The following is a 14914-nucleotide window of genomic DNA, read 5'->3' on the forward strand; positions in this document are numbered from 1 at the left end:
ATGTCATATCACTACCGTATTTGGGCACATCACACTAGTTTGATAGTGTAGACAGAGCTTTATGATTTTTGATGGCCAGTTAGACTTATGATGACGCTTTGGGGTACGTAAGGAGAATCTTCTGCATCATAATCTGGGTATAATTCAAATCTGTAAAAAAAAGTTATTTGTAATTTATAATTATAAATTATTTCCTTCATGTACACACGTACATTATTACATAATGTTTATTGCTTTGTACCTAACCTCACACCTTATGTCACATGTCTATAGTCCAAAAGTGTGTACCGTATTCAGTACACTTTAACGGAGGCAATGTAGACATAGTTTGTTAGTTGGTGTTAAGCTCTGTCTACACTATCAAACTTTATGTGACAACAAAAATGTGATGTGCCCATAATGGACATGATGATGTCATATCACTACCATATTTAGGCATACCAATACCATATTTGGGCACATCACACTTTTTGTCATAGACTTGCCCCAAGTCTGTATTTATTGTCTTTTTTTTATTTGTTTTTATTTCGACCGCGATTTTTGTCTGAAAATACATCCAAACTCAAGTAATACACGTATGAAACGCCATATGTGCAAAAATATTTATATTTTTACTAATATTAAGACAAAACTCCGTCTGGAGCCCAGACTATTTTTGTCAATGAAAGGAATGTTATAATAAGCCGCACCTGCATGCAACATGTTACAAAATACTTACCTAAAACTACTATTCTTTTGTTTACGGAGACAGACTTCACGTTGTATGGCTTCTAGGCCTTCTTTGGCAATCCACAGGTAAGTTAATCGTAACACAATTAGGCTAGGAAGAAACTTTAATGTTGATGCCAATATATCCGCAGTTGTCTTTGTAACCTCGTGTTTCTTTGCCTCTTCAGCAGCCAAACCGAGCCTGCCTTGTAAACGCAATGATCGTAAGTTACTTAGATTCGGCAGTAGATTCGTAGCTATTGCATTAAACACACTGTCAATTATCGGCGAAAACAATCCGTCTATGAAAAGAAGTTGAAGATTTTCGAACCGGTTAAGACATTGTATGCATTTTGTAACTTTCTCATAAGGCAGATGAAAATCGAATGTAATGTTTAACCGTCCAAGATTAGAAATACTTTGCAAGCCATCGACAAAATCGTCAACGGCATCTTGTAGTAGTAGATTTGTACGTACGTAGAGTCTCTCATTTCAGATTCTTGCCAAGAAGAGACATGCTATTTGATGTCAGATGTGTTGTTTCAAGATCTAGTCTAGTTAAATTTGGAACGCAGTGAAGTTGTTCAACGATCTCTCCAATTTCCTGCAGTTTATTCTTAGGAAGATTCAATGTGCGAAGTTCATGTAACGACCCTAACATTTTTCCTATAAAGGAACAATGTTGGACTTCCAATGACGTACATCCCAGATCTACTTTCCTCAGTGACGTCATAGTTGTTAAATTTTTGCAAAGTAACTCGCAGTTATTTGAGAGATTGACGCCATTGATGGTGAAATTTGTTATTCTAGTGAAAGGTATGTTTTGTATTACTTTTTCCATAAAGATATAGTCACCTTTCCAAGTTTCCATAAACTTGCAAAGTTTTGAAAAAGCAAGTGTACGAGCCAATGATAGATGTGGGATACCTTGTGGTAACATGTTCTTAACCTGTTCAAAGATTGCTTGAAGCTTTTCCTCAGGTTCATTGGAGAGCAATTGACATCTTTTGTAGTACTGTTTACCAACTGCTTCAAATTCTCCCCACAAAATATCAATATCACTATTCGTGTCCGCACTATAACAGCCAATCTTAAAATCTAAGATACGCAATTGATGAGGACAGAAATCACTTGATGGTTTCCCGCAGTGTGGACAGCCGTTTAATGCTCCTCCAAACTTTAACATATAAGCCAAAGCATGTAAAGTCATTGATGTAGCATTCGTAAAGTGGGCATTACACTTCTCAAACACATCGTTTAATAAGTGATTAAAACGTCCTTTTGATTTACTTTCCATGTTACATTTTACAAGCAGTTCAAGGAACTCTTGGAACTCTTTTGTTTTTGGTAAATCTAATTTATTGTCATTAAAATCGCTTAAATCCTGTGTATTTTGCACAATGCGCAAGAGACATTTGGTAGGAACTTCTGAAACCACGGGAACTTTGGACCCACTTAAAAACCGTAGAGGTAGTTCGAAATCAAGGCAGGTTTGAATGTCAGGAATCGTCTGCTCACAGATTTGGTTCAGTGAATTAATTTCTTTACTTGCTAGATATCTTGCTGCAAACCATTCTTGGAAAGTTTTGTGAAAAAACTCATAATAGTTTTTTATTAATGGCAAACTACTCAATCCCGCCGGAAATGAAGTTTGATCTTCAGATTCAGTGGTGAGATTTATCTGTAAAAGTAATCCCATCTTACAAGCATTCCTTAAGACATTGGCGTCGATATATTCTCCTTCTTCAAAGCACATTTGCTTGTTCCGCAAACCATAGAAAGCCAGTTTGGCGAGTTTGTCCACTGTCTCCACCTTGTCTCTTTCAGAAACTTGCTCAAGGTTGTCTTTTCTATTGCATTGCATGAGATATTCATATAATAGTTCATACAAGTCACTTATCGTATCTGGCAACACTGCTTTGTGGTCACGATACAAGATACATATCAACATACACATAACGGGTATAGTAGCAATTCCAGTTGATATACCTGTCATATTCATTTGATTCAACAACGTATTTGCCATTTCAACCTTACTCCCAAAAAATTGTTCAACATATTCCTTAACTTGCACCTGAGTGTAGCCTTTTACTTCATAATTCTGGCCAATGTAAACATCTGGTGACTTATCGATAATTTGAAAAGCCCTCCATGGTCGAGTGGTTGCGATGACGCAGGCCTCACTTAGATACTCATTGCGTATTATGTTCTCAATCTCGCCAGGCTCATCAGTCCCATATTCACCACCATATTCATCGACGGCATCAACCAATATAATGACCTTATCTGAATTATTATCAATATAATTACTGAGCTTAGTCTTGAACATTCTCTCTATTTCGATTCCTAATAATCTTTGCTTGAAAATGGCGTTGATCAACGTATCGCCCTTCACAACACTTTTCATTCTTATTAAGAATAATAGTGGAATCTCGTTATGAGTATGTGGAAGTTTTTCCTCTGCCCAATCTAAGGCTAGCTTTTCAAGTAAAGTGGTTTTTCCTGCTCCTGCCTTTCCACGAATAAGAGCGCGATATGGTGATGACGATGGCAATACTTCTTTATAATGTTGGACCTGTACTGAAACTTCGATCGCGTTTGGAACTTCACAAATAAGATACAAACTAATAAACAAATTCTTCATTTCAAGTCTGTTTCGCGGATCTCTTGTCATCCAAGGAAGAAGTCTAATTTTGCAGTTTGATTTGTAATATTGACGTAACTGATTCCTACACCTAATGAGTTCTTGTTCAGTTAATAATTGAGGTTCTGAAATATAATATGTATAGACACAAAACATATTAATTTAATATATAATTTATTGCTTAAAGGAATCATGAATCGTCCTAAATATTGATTTAAGATAATTTAATTTATTATATTAAAGGTGTAAGAGCAGGAAACACATCCTTCCCTTCTAAACAATTTCAATATTTTGAAGCGCCAAATGGTTTCTTTTAATTTAATAAGAGTGTACCCGACCCGAGGTACCCGATTTTAGCTCGGGTTATTATTTTGTTTTCGCGATCTACACAAATTATTTTGTTTTCGCGATTTACAAAAAAAATAATCCCTTCCTCTTTCCAATTAAAAAAGTTATACGGTAGAGATAAGCTATGCCATAGATGTACTTTTTACAAATTGAATGAAACTTTGTTAGATTGTTTAATCAGTAAGAATATGTCCCATTTCATTGAATTTATCGTTAAACTATAATAGCATCCATCCATGGATGCTTCAGTAGGCCTTTAGATGTTAAACCGCAAATGTAACGAAATGGAACAATTAAGCTCACAAATGGTAGTAGACTTACGTAATAAAATAAACTTACCATCTGGTTGGATTACTGTGGTCGTATTAAAATGTTGTACATGTCCCCCTTCACCAACGTGGATTTTAATAGGAGTGTTGGAACTTGGATCTGAAAATAAAATAAAACAGGAGTAAGATGCGGGAAAGGCCTTTCGAATTCCACTTGATCGACTTACTGTCAAATAATTACTGTTTTTAGCGTGCGTGAAAATGCAAACGCGACTGTATAGCTCACTATGTCGGTCGGTCGGTTGATCGGTCGGTCGGTTGGTAAACACTAACTCAAATTTGAGCACGCGATTGCAGCCATGTATACTGGCCTTGTTTTCTTATTGTTAACTTGGTCCTCCTACTACATTTAACGCAAACATAAAAACACGAACAGTTGAGCAAAAGTTATACTGATACATAATTAATTAATTAAAATGATTTTTATAATATCATTGTGTAATTTTTGAAGGGTTAAATATTTTATTAAGAATCATACAATTGGATGTGTTTATTGTGTACAATTCTACGTACCTGTAGACCTACTTCTGATATTCACGTTAATATTATCGACGGTACTATTAAACACACACACAGAGTTATTCATTTTTAATATTCGGGGAGCTTCTGAAAAAAAAGGAAATGTGAATGGTAACATTATACACTAAATTATACACATGCAGAGTTGTTGTTTCTTTGCCTCTCTTTGGGAATGGGGTAACATGAGCACGTAAATTATCCCCTCGCTAACAAGAAGGTAGATGGAGGAAGGGTGGGAGGGTTGGGATATCTGTACTATACTGTAGCGCGACTCTTGTTTTAGGCCGGAATAGGAATATGACAACGATTTGTGTATATTGTTCGCTTTTCTGAGATTCTTAGGCCTATTTTGTTGGAAGATATAAGTAAAAAAGAACAACATTTTTTATCGAGTACCACATAACTCTCTTGTTCCTTTACAACTAGAACCAGATACGTCTGAGTACGGTCTTTCAATATCAGACTCTTCCCCCGGACCAGAGCCAAATGTCACTGCCTGTTCACCACTTTCAATTCGGTCACCATTTCTAGTCTGTCTGTCCAAATTGTCTTCAATATCATCTATATTGTGTTCCTGAAGTAAAACATGCAAGTAACAAGTAAGAGAATTGTTTTCTACAAGTTAAAACCACTATCTCAAATAGGCCTACTTATTCCTAATATGAAATTTAGTTCACTTAGGTTGACCCTGGTCTACTATTGAAAAAGACCAAATAAATAATTAAATGAAACAAGTGATTTTTGTTTTCTATTATTCTGGTATAGGCCTAGACCTAAAAAGATGTTGTTTTACTAAACAGGCATTTAAAAAATGGTACAATCAAAAAGGTTTTAGTGTGCGTATAGGCCTACAAGAAAAACAATTGTTGCATTTTAACAACCAGGAAAAAGAAGAAAACAAACTTTCGACATAAAGGTGATATGTTGCTTACACAAGAAATAAGATGTAAAATAGGCCTAATTATTTTATACTTTATAATTATATGTTTTGAGCAAACACATTTCCATTCGAACATTTTGTCCTTAATTACATGAAGGCCAAGTGTCCTCGAGAACTTGACCAATATCAGTTCGCCTATAGACCAAACCGGTCTACCGAAGATGCTGTATCGATCACTTTGCATAGGATCTTAGAGCATTTCGAACGTGATAAAAGATATGCTAGGATTTTATATATAGATTTTAGTTCAGCATTTAATACGATTGTACCGTATAAGTTACACACTAAGATGGTTGAAATCGGTTTCGATATTTCTATATGTAACTGGGTGTTAAACTTTTTAACTGATTGACCCAAACGTACTAAAGTGGGCACCATTATATCGGCTAGCGTATTATAAATAAAGGTGTACCACAGGGCTGTGTTCTGTCGCCCTTTCTTTTTACTTTATTTACCTATGACTGTGTTACCTACTACAGTAACTGTCATCGCTAAATTCGCGGATGAAACTACCATTGAAGGTCTAATCAATGATGACAGTGATGAGTCTAATTATCGCAACCAAGTTAAACGAGTTGTAGACTGGTGTAACGAAAACAATCTGTTCTTGAATGTATCTAAGACCAAAGAAATGGTTGTAGACTTAAGTAAATCACTTAATGTCAAATATCCAATATTTATTAATGGTATATCAGTTGAGTTTGTAGAAGAATTTAAATTCTTCGGTATTTATATTTCAAATGATCTGAAGTGGCATATTAACAAACGTATTAGAAAGGCCCAAAGAAGAATCTACTTCCTACGTAGACTTAGATCATTTGGTATAAACTCTGAAATAATGTCGTCCTTCTATAGGTCAGTTATAGAGAGTGTCATAACGTATTCTTTAACGGTATGGTTCGGTAGCACTACCGAAAATGAAAAGCGTGACCTAAATAGAATAGTCAAGACCGCATCGCGTATAATTGGATCTGCACAATTGAACATATTTTCAGATCGTCTTCTGAAAAAGGCAGTGGCTATCAAAGATGATCAATTTCATCCGGCCGATAGTATGTTCCAGTTGATGCGCAGCGGTCGGCGATTTCGTTCTATTAAGGCCAATAAGGCACGATTTACAAATAGTTTCTTTCCAGGATCTATTAGAGCCTTAAACATAATGTAGATACTTTTTTGTAATGTTTTTGAGTTCGTGTTGTGTCCGTTGGATATTGTGCTCCGCCAACAGAGCAAACAGAATTTCTATGTTTTTTCTTAAAACAAATGATAGTAAATGATACTTGACTTGACTTCTATAAAGATGCATAATATAGCAATTATCTAATGTTCCATTGTTATTAAGCCTATTATATAAGAATCAATATATAGGCCTATTTATGTTAAGATATTAACTCGGTATCATTATGCTAGCGACTGAAACACCAGACACACCTTGTCGCCGTTGTACCGTTTAGTGATCTTGCAGACATTCAATTGAAACATTTCCGTATACGCGGGCCTCTATACCAACTCAATACTATCACATTAATGCATGTGTTATTTTAACTAAACTAACATTAATTGTAATAATAATAAGTACAAAATAAACATACCATAATCTCTTCACTGGGTTATTAACAATCAACCGTTCAACAACAATGAAGGTTCACCGAGCAAATCCTGAACATGAATTGGTATTATATTCATTGTGGTGTTATTACACCACGGTATTATACATACATGAATACCAGCTTTGTCTAGGTATGACGCGGCCGCATCCTAAGAATCGATCTGTTATTTATGTAGCGGGCCTTATAACCCCTATGAACTGAAGAAGCCCAATTTTTGTTTGCTGTTTTAAAAATCAAACACTTATCATTTTCAAACCGTTTAAATGATACTATTTTATAAATGATTGACATGGATGGTTGTTCAATTGTAATTGCAATTGACAGACCTTTTTTGAAAAAAAAATAATTATATAGGGCACTATAATAATTCATAAATCCATAGAGGGCGCTATGATATAGTTTAAATCAGAATGGCTCTGGTTTAAATGATAATAATTTATAAATGATTGACGTCGATGGTTATTCAATTGTGTTTACCAGTGACATACCTCCCAACTGAAAAAAAAAACCGATAGAGGGCACTATAATAATTCATTAATACATAGAGGGCGCTATGAAAAACATAATTTAAAAAAACGTAATTTTGTGTAACCGAAATATAATAATAGAGGGCGGTACGAAGAAAGTTGTAAAATAGTAATACTGTATTTAAAACTGTTGTTGAAAACCAATTGGTTTTATTTTAAAGTTGTCCGATTACACAAACAAACATAATGAAATATATTATAAGCACATTACTTATTGACAATTCATGTTACAAATTAAAATATAATATACACTCTATAAAAAAGGATAAAATCAATGATCAGACATTTAATGAATTAATTATTATTATAAATTAAATAAATAATAAATTATTTCATTTTCCATTGTCATTAAAATTTAATTTCAAACTTAAGCGTGTATACTATATATGGCATAAGATTTATGACAAAAATTTGTTGAAAAGTTATTACTTAATAACTTTATTAAAAATTAAAGTTATAGTTTGTTATATGCTTTTTTTTCACTTTAGTTATTATTTTATATTTTTTATCTTTAAATAATTGTTATATTATTTATGTAAATGTTTGAAATAAAAATAAAGTAAGTAAAAACAGTTTTCTTTGTAAAACAAATTATTATTTTAAAACTTTTACTCCAAAGGGCCAAATAGATAGGGGGAGGCCGCTTAATTAGCCACTAGCCTTGACGGCTATGTTGCTACAGCATCTGGCTTCTCCGGGAGACTTGTCTACTGTCATTACAAGTTTTAATGGTTTTCTCATCTGAATTTTTAACTTTTTACAATCAGAATATTTTATAAATAGAATATTTTGCTATGTATTTTTCTAAATTTATGTTATAATCTCAGTTTTATTGTATTGTCCTAATTGACAGGGGCTGGTCAAGCACATCACAAGATGACAGTTTTATTACTTTTGCTTTTCAGCTACTCCCCTGTTATAATTATGTTTTTTTTGTTATGGCAATACAAAATTCGACAAAATTAGCAATGTCCCATACGGCGCCCCGTAGTAAACACGTAGAAAGATTGAAAATAAAAAAATAAAAAAATAAAAAATAAAATAAATACAGTCTTTAAAGTTTAGTATTATTTGATTATGTCTTCTTTGATAGCACAAGAAGTAGTTGTCTTGTCAGCTCCATTTGCTGACCCATCATAGTCAGCATTGAATTCTGTTGCTGAATGATCTGCTGAATGATCTGCTGCTGAGCTTCTTGCGCAATCTCCTGCTCACGTTTCTTTAACTCTAATTCTTCTTGTTTTATCCTAGCGTCGCTCTCTATCTTCAGTCGTAAATACTCTATGGATGACGTATCCTCCTGGTTTTGGCGTTTACTACTTCCCTGCTCGCTGTCATCCTCGATTGGCCTGCAAAAATGAATAATTAACATAAACAATCTATCAAATTAAAATGTTTAGGGAACATAAATAGGACTATAGGTATTTGATAGCAACACAATTCGAATATTCATAAAAATAAAAACCTTTTGATATAAAAGGCGTGCCATACCTACTTAAACAAAAATCACACTGTTTCTCATTAGGAATAAGAAGAAAAAGATATTTTTGGCATACATGGCGTGTCATACCTACACTTAAGATGGAATATAACAAAAATGCACACTGTTTTCCATAAGGCATAAAAAGAAAAAAAAAAGATTTAAAATAGGGGAAAATTCTACCTCTTGCGCGGTTCATTGATTATGGCCATCCTTTTTCTCAATGCCATTTCATCCATAATTATTTTCGCCTCCGCAAATTGATCCGACTTTTTTTCTTCTGAATCGGTGGTATCCTGTTTGATAAGATCTCGTAATAATGTGTCAAGTTCGGTAAGTTCGGGCATTATACCATCACAAATCTCCTTTTCTATTCTATCCTTTGTACGGTTTTTCAAACAGTGCCAGCGGTCGCGTACTGATCTGGCATCAAGTTTGAAAAACAAGTCAGTTTTTTCTTTTAAATTGGCAGCCACTCTTTTCCAGGCGGAGCCACGACATTGAGTTCTTTCCTTGTAACGGAATGGGAAAACGACCAGAATTTCTTTACAAAGAACCAAATCCTTGGTATCGTCCCACCTCATTAAGACTCTAAAAAAAGGTACATATTGATTAATTAATAAAGAAATTGTAGTTATACCCCTTTCCATCAATAGAACAGTCTATCTATCAGACCAGGATGTGTTTGTTGATACTGTATCCCATTCCATCAATGGAACAGTCCAACACTCAAACGAGTGTGTTTTCCAAAATAGGTCACATTTTTTTATTATTTTTGTTCTATTTTATTAATTATGCTATATATCATATTTATAATATTTTTACAAAAAAAATAAATTCGGGACTACGGCAGTCCTCGTCTTACAATCAGTGTGTTTTCCAAAATAGGTCACATTTTTTTATTATTTTTGTTCTATTTTATTAATTATGCTATATATCATATTTATAATATTTTTACAAAAAAAAATAAATTCGGGACTACGGCAGTCCTCGTCTTACCCAGTATAAATATAAATTTCAATTCAATTCAATTCAATGCCTACTACTGTACATTACACACAGGTCATACGACGAGTTGAAGAGGAGGCCTTCACACTATCTGACCTAGCTACAAGAACGACCGTAGTACCCGATTAGACCACTGAGACTGCGCATCTAAAAACTATCGTTCAATCATTTTTAATGCCTAAATTACGATTAAATTATAGTGTCAGAATTATTAAAATACATTATTTAACAAAAAAATAGATTACATATGCATTCATACCTACTTTGAGTAGACATTTTCCAGGTTTCAAAGTTAAATTTTGTTTCCAGCTCCATGAACGACAGACGACGTTGAACAAACGGAAGCCCGTCCTAGACTTGGCGTCCAGGCGTCGACGACGTCAAACAGTAAATTCGCGCGCGAAGAATTAGAGATGACTACACGTCACTTGGATTGGGAGTGGAAGTTGTAGCATGACTACCGTACCTACCACTGCACTTATACTGACATTATCCAACTTTTTTCCTTGAGACGACTCCTCGGGTTGTTTGGTAGGGCTTCTAGACCGGTTCTCAATCAATATGCGACAGTGTTTGTCATCTCAGTCACGGGACGACGGACCTACATTTTAATGAATAACTTATTTTAAAAAAATAAAAGACAGAAATATCATTAATGTATTGTCCTTCATTATGAAAACGAAGATTAATAAAATCAGACTTTAAATAGGCATAGGGTCATTTTGTATTTTTAACAAAGTTAATCAATTCCATGAAAACGGACAAACCAATATTTTCACTTATAAAATGACCAAATAAACGTTTAATTTGTTACTATATTTACAGTTTTTTAGGTAAATAATTTGTCTTCAATTCAATTTTGGTCAAAGTGAATAATTATGTGATATTAAAATGGCATAAAAAATGAAGAAATTGTCAGGAGGAACACGTTTTCAACTCGTTTAGTATACGACGTGATGAAGAGGTCCGGAGACAAGCTTGATAATAGAGTTATTGTGCATAGCGCCCCCTTTTGATGGCGTCACCAATGTTTGCGCCCTTTATAACACACATGCGCATTGTGATCGTTCTTTGCGTCGTTTGTGCCGATCGAAGAAGGTGTTAGCAAAATTTCTCTCCGAATAATCTGCACATTTTACAGTTAAATATTCAAACGTATAGGCACCGTTTAGCCTAAGCTGCATCAACATGTCTTACGGTAGCCGAGGACCCCCTGATACCGAGGGAATGACTTCACTGAAAGTAGATAATTTGACTTATCGAACGACGGTGGAAGAATTAAAACGAGCGTTCGATAAATATGGCGAGGTGGGAGACGTGTATATCCCACGTGATAGGTACAGAGGCAACAGCCGTGGATTTGCCTTTGTTCGTTTTTATGATAAACTTGATGCCGATGATGCCTTGGATGGAATGGACGGAGCAGTCTTAGATGGACGTGAATTGCGTGTACAAATGGCTAGATATGGCCGACCAAGTGGTGGACGACGTGGTGGTGGCGGCGGGGGTGGAGGAAGACGATATGGCGGCGGTGGAGGTTATGGCGGAGGTGGTGGAAGCCGGTATGGAGGCGGCGGCGGCAGCCGATACGATGGCGGTGGAGGGAGAAGAAGGTAATATAGGCCTAGGCCTACAATTTTAATTTTCAATTAATTTAGATATTTAATTTCAATAATAATTGTTTTCTATGCAGGTCCAGGAATTTGATTAACTTTCACCATATTGCAGAAACTAAGCCCCTAAATATTTGGAATGTGTTTTATATTCAATGCATAAACATTTTTCTTTAGATCAAGATCACCACGCAGGCGAAGACGATCATGGAGCAGAGGGTCTCGATCCCCAAGCAGGAGCCGCAGTCCAACTCCTCGTCGCAGAGACAGTCCAAAGCAGCAATCGAGAAGTCCGTCAAGATCACATTCTCGTTCGTCAAGGAAATCTCCATCTCGTTCACCTGCGCACTAATCGCCATTGTATTAAACTTTATGAACTGAATAGGTTGTGTGCAACAGATGACGAGAACGTTACCACAATGAGAAGGTTATTCCCCTTTTCATAATTTTTGTTAGATATTTTAAGCAAATTCATTAAATCAATACAGTGTATGAAGTTCTGCAAATGTTCTTTTAAAATATATGATTATGTCGACAATAAGTAAATGAGACCTTAGTGGAAAGTGGGTGTTCCCGCCCATATTTGATAATCCTGAATTATATCCTGAATTGCATTTTTACCATCTTTGTCTTTATTGCACAAATTTGAAAATTCGATTGATTTACTTACAGTTCCTTTGTTTTTTATTGTTAAATAAAATTGTGTAGAGTTTCTATAATCATTGTTCTTGTTTTGATAGCAAGGGTGTGGTGACTGGAGGCTGTGAAGCTCTTAAAATTTTTTTTTCTTTAAATATATAAATAAGTCTCTATTCCTTCACAATTTTAGTACTGTATATTTCTTGGTTAATAATGTGAGTCCGTTTATAATAAAAGTGTTTTTAAATGTAGAATGCCTTTTTTGGTATGGAATAAAGAATACATACTAACTTTATATACCATTGTTTATTTTTTAATAGGCACAGTAGCTGTAACTGTTGCAGTATATAAGTGTTTGCATATTGCCAGTATAAAGCTATCCCAGTTGTTACTGTTTGTGAGCATCTCGGCTTGCCTGAATCCAAATTACTAGATCCCGTGTTCAAAATGCGTTAGCGGTGGTGGTGGCCTGAGTTATAGTAGCCGATTGGCAGACCAGTGTCCTGACACTTACTGGTAGCTGATCTCAAAGAGTTGCTGTAAATTTAAAATTCCAGGCAGAATATAAGGGAGCTGATTGGCTAAAGGGAGTTCCTGCTAATTTAATTGTTATGGTACTGTAGTGACCAGAATGGCAGGGAGCTGATTGGCTAGTGGGAGTTCCGGCGAATTTAAATGCGGTCGCAGTTGCCAGACAGAATTAGTTTGCTGGTCGGTGCAAATTCCTGAAAATTTAGATGTGTGATAGTAATTACAGTGCCCAGAAAAGGGAGCTGATTGGCTTGTGGGAGATACAGCTAATTTAAATGCGGTCGCAGGTGCCAGACAGATTTAGTTTGCTGGTCGGTGATAGTGTAGTATCCGGAGAATGTAGGTAGTGCAGTTTGTAATTGCAATGCGTCCGCGGCTGCTTTCACTACGATTTCCTTGGTGTCGAAAAACATCAAAGGAATTTTTGCCCTTCACTGACTATTTTAAAATGTTTTGGAAAGTGTTTGCCTAAATTAAATTTTTTGGTCACTAAATTTGTTTCAAGCATGTTGGTCGGGTGTAGTTAACCAGTTTTTAAAGTTTGGCAAATTCCAAAATATATTCAAATGAGAAATATTAATAATCCAAAATTCCTCTTATGCATTTTGCGTGCGAATAACTATTGCTTTTCAGGTAGTGTTTTTAGCACTTGGTGTAGAAGTCTGCCTCGGCATCTGAACTACGATGGTCTCATGATGATGGTCTTTGCTAAAGTGGTGTAGGTCTTTACAATGTTTCCTGTACAATATATAATCATATTTTGAGAGAATAAGGCATAAAAAAAAAGTAAGCAGAAATGGTAAGTCGATTAAATTTACAAATTGTGTAGTGAACCCCACACAAAATTTAAAGGAGCGTTAAAGACGCATTGTCCCCCAAAAACATGAAAAATGAAGATTAATAAAATCTGACTTTGAATAGGCCATTTTGTAGTTAATGCAAAGTTGATCACTTCCGTAGAAAAAAAACCTTGAATAAATAAAATGACAAAATAAACAGTTAAAATTTAACCAAAAACCCATTGGCTAGCAGACAATTTAACTATATTTTGCTTTAAATTAGTTTTTTCAGGTAAATAATTTTTTTTCTGGATCCAATTTTTGGTCAAAGTGAATACACATTGTGGGACATTTAAATGGCGTATTCAAGAAAAAAAAATTAGAAAAATTATTTTTTTCAGACAATACATCTTTAAGATAATTTGTTCCAAAATCCTGGATCCACTACTTAAACGTAACTAATAAACATTCATTAAGGATAATATTGAGCTTTTACTGTTGGAGATATTGCATTAAACTACACCAATCATGATGCGCCGTATCGCATCCAACTTGTTCTGATTGGTCAAATTACTTGCTTTGCATCCTAGAGGAAACCAAACTCACACTACAGTAATTGCTTTAATAAATGCTGGTAGCTGGTTTTCATTCCTTTGGGATCCCTTAATTTCCTATCAATTGTACTGTAGTAATTGTATATTAATATGATTCTGTATTGTGTAAATAATTGAGTTGCTGAATAAAGTATTAAAAAATAAATTGAAAAGCTGTAGTTGGATTTTCTTGTTTCAAAATTTGTTTAATTTAGATATGATGCTAGGCCTACATATCAAAGGCAATACTGTATCAACGAATGAAATCTAGTGTCAAGATCTTGGTTTTCTAGATCTAGAAAACTAAGATATTCTTTGGCCTTAGTTTTCTATACCCGAAGAAATAAGTTTGTCGCCCTCAATAATGTAGACATTTTGCTAACCCTTTTACAACATTTAGCGCCTTTATTAGTTCAACTCGTCTATGAAATTCATAACATAATATAGAAACTTCATTAACAATATGATAAAAAAAAACAATTTGTGCGTCGGTTTTATTTGTACAGTATTTACAAAATATTTGCGTGAAGATGTAGTAGGCTCAACCAAGTGTAAATTTCGCGAATATTTTTAAAGAAAAAGAGCAGATTTAACAACATCCCTTTTAATTTAGCACAGCTATTCCCCTCTCCCATTCTGGTATTTT

The 14914-nt window shown here is 34.7% G+C and overlaps 3 protein-coding genes across 6 annotated transcripts; 1 reads left to right on the top strand and 2 right to left on the bottom strand.

Moving 5' to 3' along the window:
* Positions 1–11: 11 nt before the first annotated feature.
* On the bottom strand, positions 12–7145 carry LOC140057850 (NLR family CARD domain-containing protein 4-like). Of its 3 annotated transcripts, none has more exons than XM_072103613.1 (6): positions 7081–7145; positions 4945–5122; positions 4543–4635; positions 4040–4129; positions 719–3477; positions 12–150 (listed from the first exon to the last, which is right to left on the bottom strand). In XM_072103613.1, exons 1-5 carry the CDS (start codon positions 7081–7083, stop codon positions 1196–1198), a joined length of 2646 nt encoding a protein of 881 aa, XP_071959714.1. In that variant the 5' UTR covers positions 7084–7145; the 3' UTR covers positions 12–150; positions 719–1195. The 3 variants fall into 3 exon arrangements, with proteins under 3 accessions (XP_071959714.1, XP_071959716.1, XP_071959715.1); XM_072103615.1 differs by lacking the exon at positions 7081–7145 and adding an exon at positions 5580–5660; XM_072103614.1 differs by lacking the exon at positions 7081–7145 and having other exon boundaries at positions 4543–4632; positions 4945–4955.
* An 872-nt stretch (positions 7146–8017) lies between these two features.
* Positions 8018–10508, bottom strand: LOC140056831 (uncharacterized). Of its 2 annotated transcripts, none has more exons than XM_072102326.1 (3): positions 10373–10508; positions 9289–9696; positions 8018–8974 (listed from the first exon to the last, which is right to left on the bottom strand). In XM_072102326.1, the coding sequence occupies exons 1-3, from the start codon at positions 10426–10428 to the stop codon at positions 8701–8703; spliced, it is 738 nt and encodes a 245-aa protein (XP_071958427.1). In that variant the 5' UTR covers positions 10429–10508; the 3' UTR covers positions 8018–8700. The 2 variants fall into 2 exon arrangements, with proteins under 2 accessions (XP_071958427.1, XP_071958428.1); XM_072102327.1 differs by having other exon boundaries at positions 10377–10506.
* A 664-nt stretch (positions 10509–11172) lies between these two features.
* LOC140056589 (uncharacterized) lies at positions 11173–12660 on the top strand. The gene is made up of 2 exons (XM_072102013.1): positions 11173–11726; positions 11904–12660. Exons 1-2 carry the CDS (start codon positions 11302–11304, stop codon positions 12076–12078), a joined length of 600 nt encoding a protein of 199 aa, XP_071958114.1. The 5' UTR covers positions 11173–11301; the 3' UTR covers positions 12079–12660.
* Positions 12661–14914: the final 2254 nt, after the last annotated feature.

Source organism: Antedon mediterranea, chromosome 8, assembly GCF_964355755.1.
Source record: "Antedon mediterranea chromosome 8, ecAntMedi1.1, whole genome shotgun sequence".
Classification (NCBI taxonomy): domain Eukaryota; kingdom Metazoa; phylum Echinodermata; class Crinoidea; order Comatulida; family Antedonidae; genus Antedon; species Antedon mediterranea.

What these genes read in the sequence shown, in the direction of transcription:
- LOC140057850 (XM_072103613.1), bottom strand. An exon ending in AGGAACAAGAGAGTTATGTG is followed by an intron (nt 4,636 to 4,944) that starts GTACTCGATAAA and finishes CTTTTTTTTCAG; the next exon opens with AAGCTCCCCGAATATTAAAA. An exon ending in TATCAGAAGTAGGTCTACAG is followed by an intron (nt 4,130 to 4,542) that starts GTACGTAGAATT and finishes TTTTATTTTCAG; the next exon opens with ATCCAAGTTCCAACACTCCT.
- LOC140056831 (XM_072102326.1), bottom strand. Translation starts at nt 10,428, where the DNA reads ATGGAGCTGGAAACAAAATTTAACTTTGAAACCTGGAAAATGTCTACT. An exon ending in AAAATGTCTACTCAAAGTAG is followed by an intron (nt 9,697 to 10,372) that starts GTATGAATGCAT and finishes ACCTTTTTTTAG; the next exon opens with AGTCTTAATGAGGTGGGACG. An exon ending in ATCAATGAACCGCGCAAGAG is followed by an intron (nt 8,975 to 9,288) that starts GTAGAATTTTCC and finishes TCATTTTTGCAG; the next exon opens with GCCAATCGAGGATGACAGCG.
- LOC140056589 (XM_072102013.1), top strand. Translation starts at nt 11,302, where the DNA reads ATGTCTTACGGTAGCCGAGGACCCCCTGATACCGAGGGAATGACTTCA. An exon ending in GGCGGTGGAGGGAGAAGAAG is followed by an intron (nt 11,727 to 11,903) that starts GTAATATAGGCC and finishes ATTTTTCTTTAG; the next exon opens with ATCAAGATCACCACGCAGGC.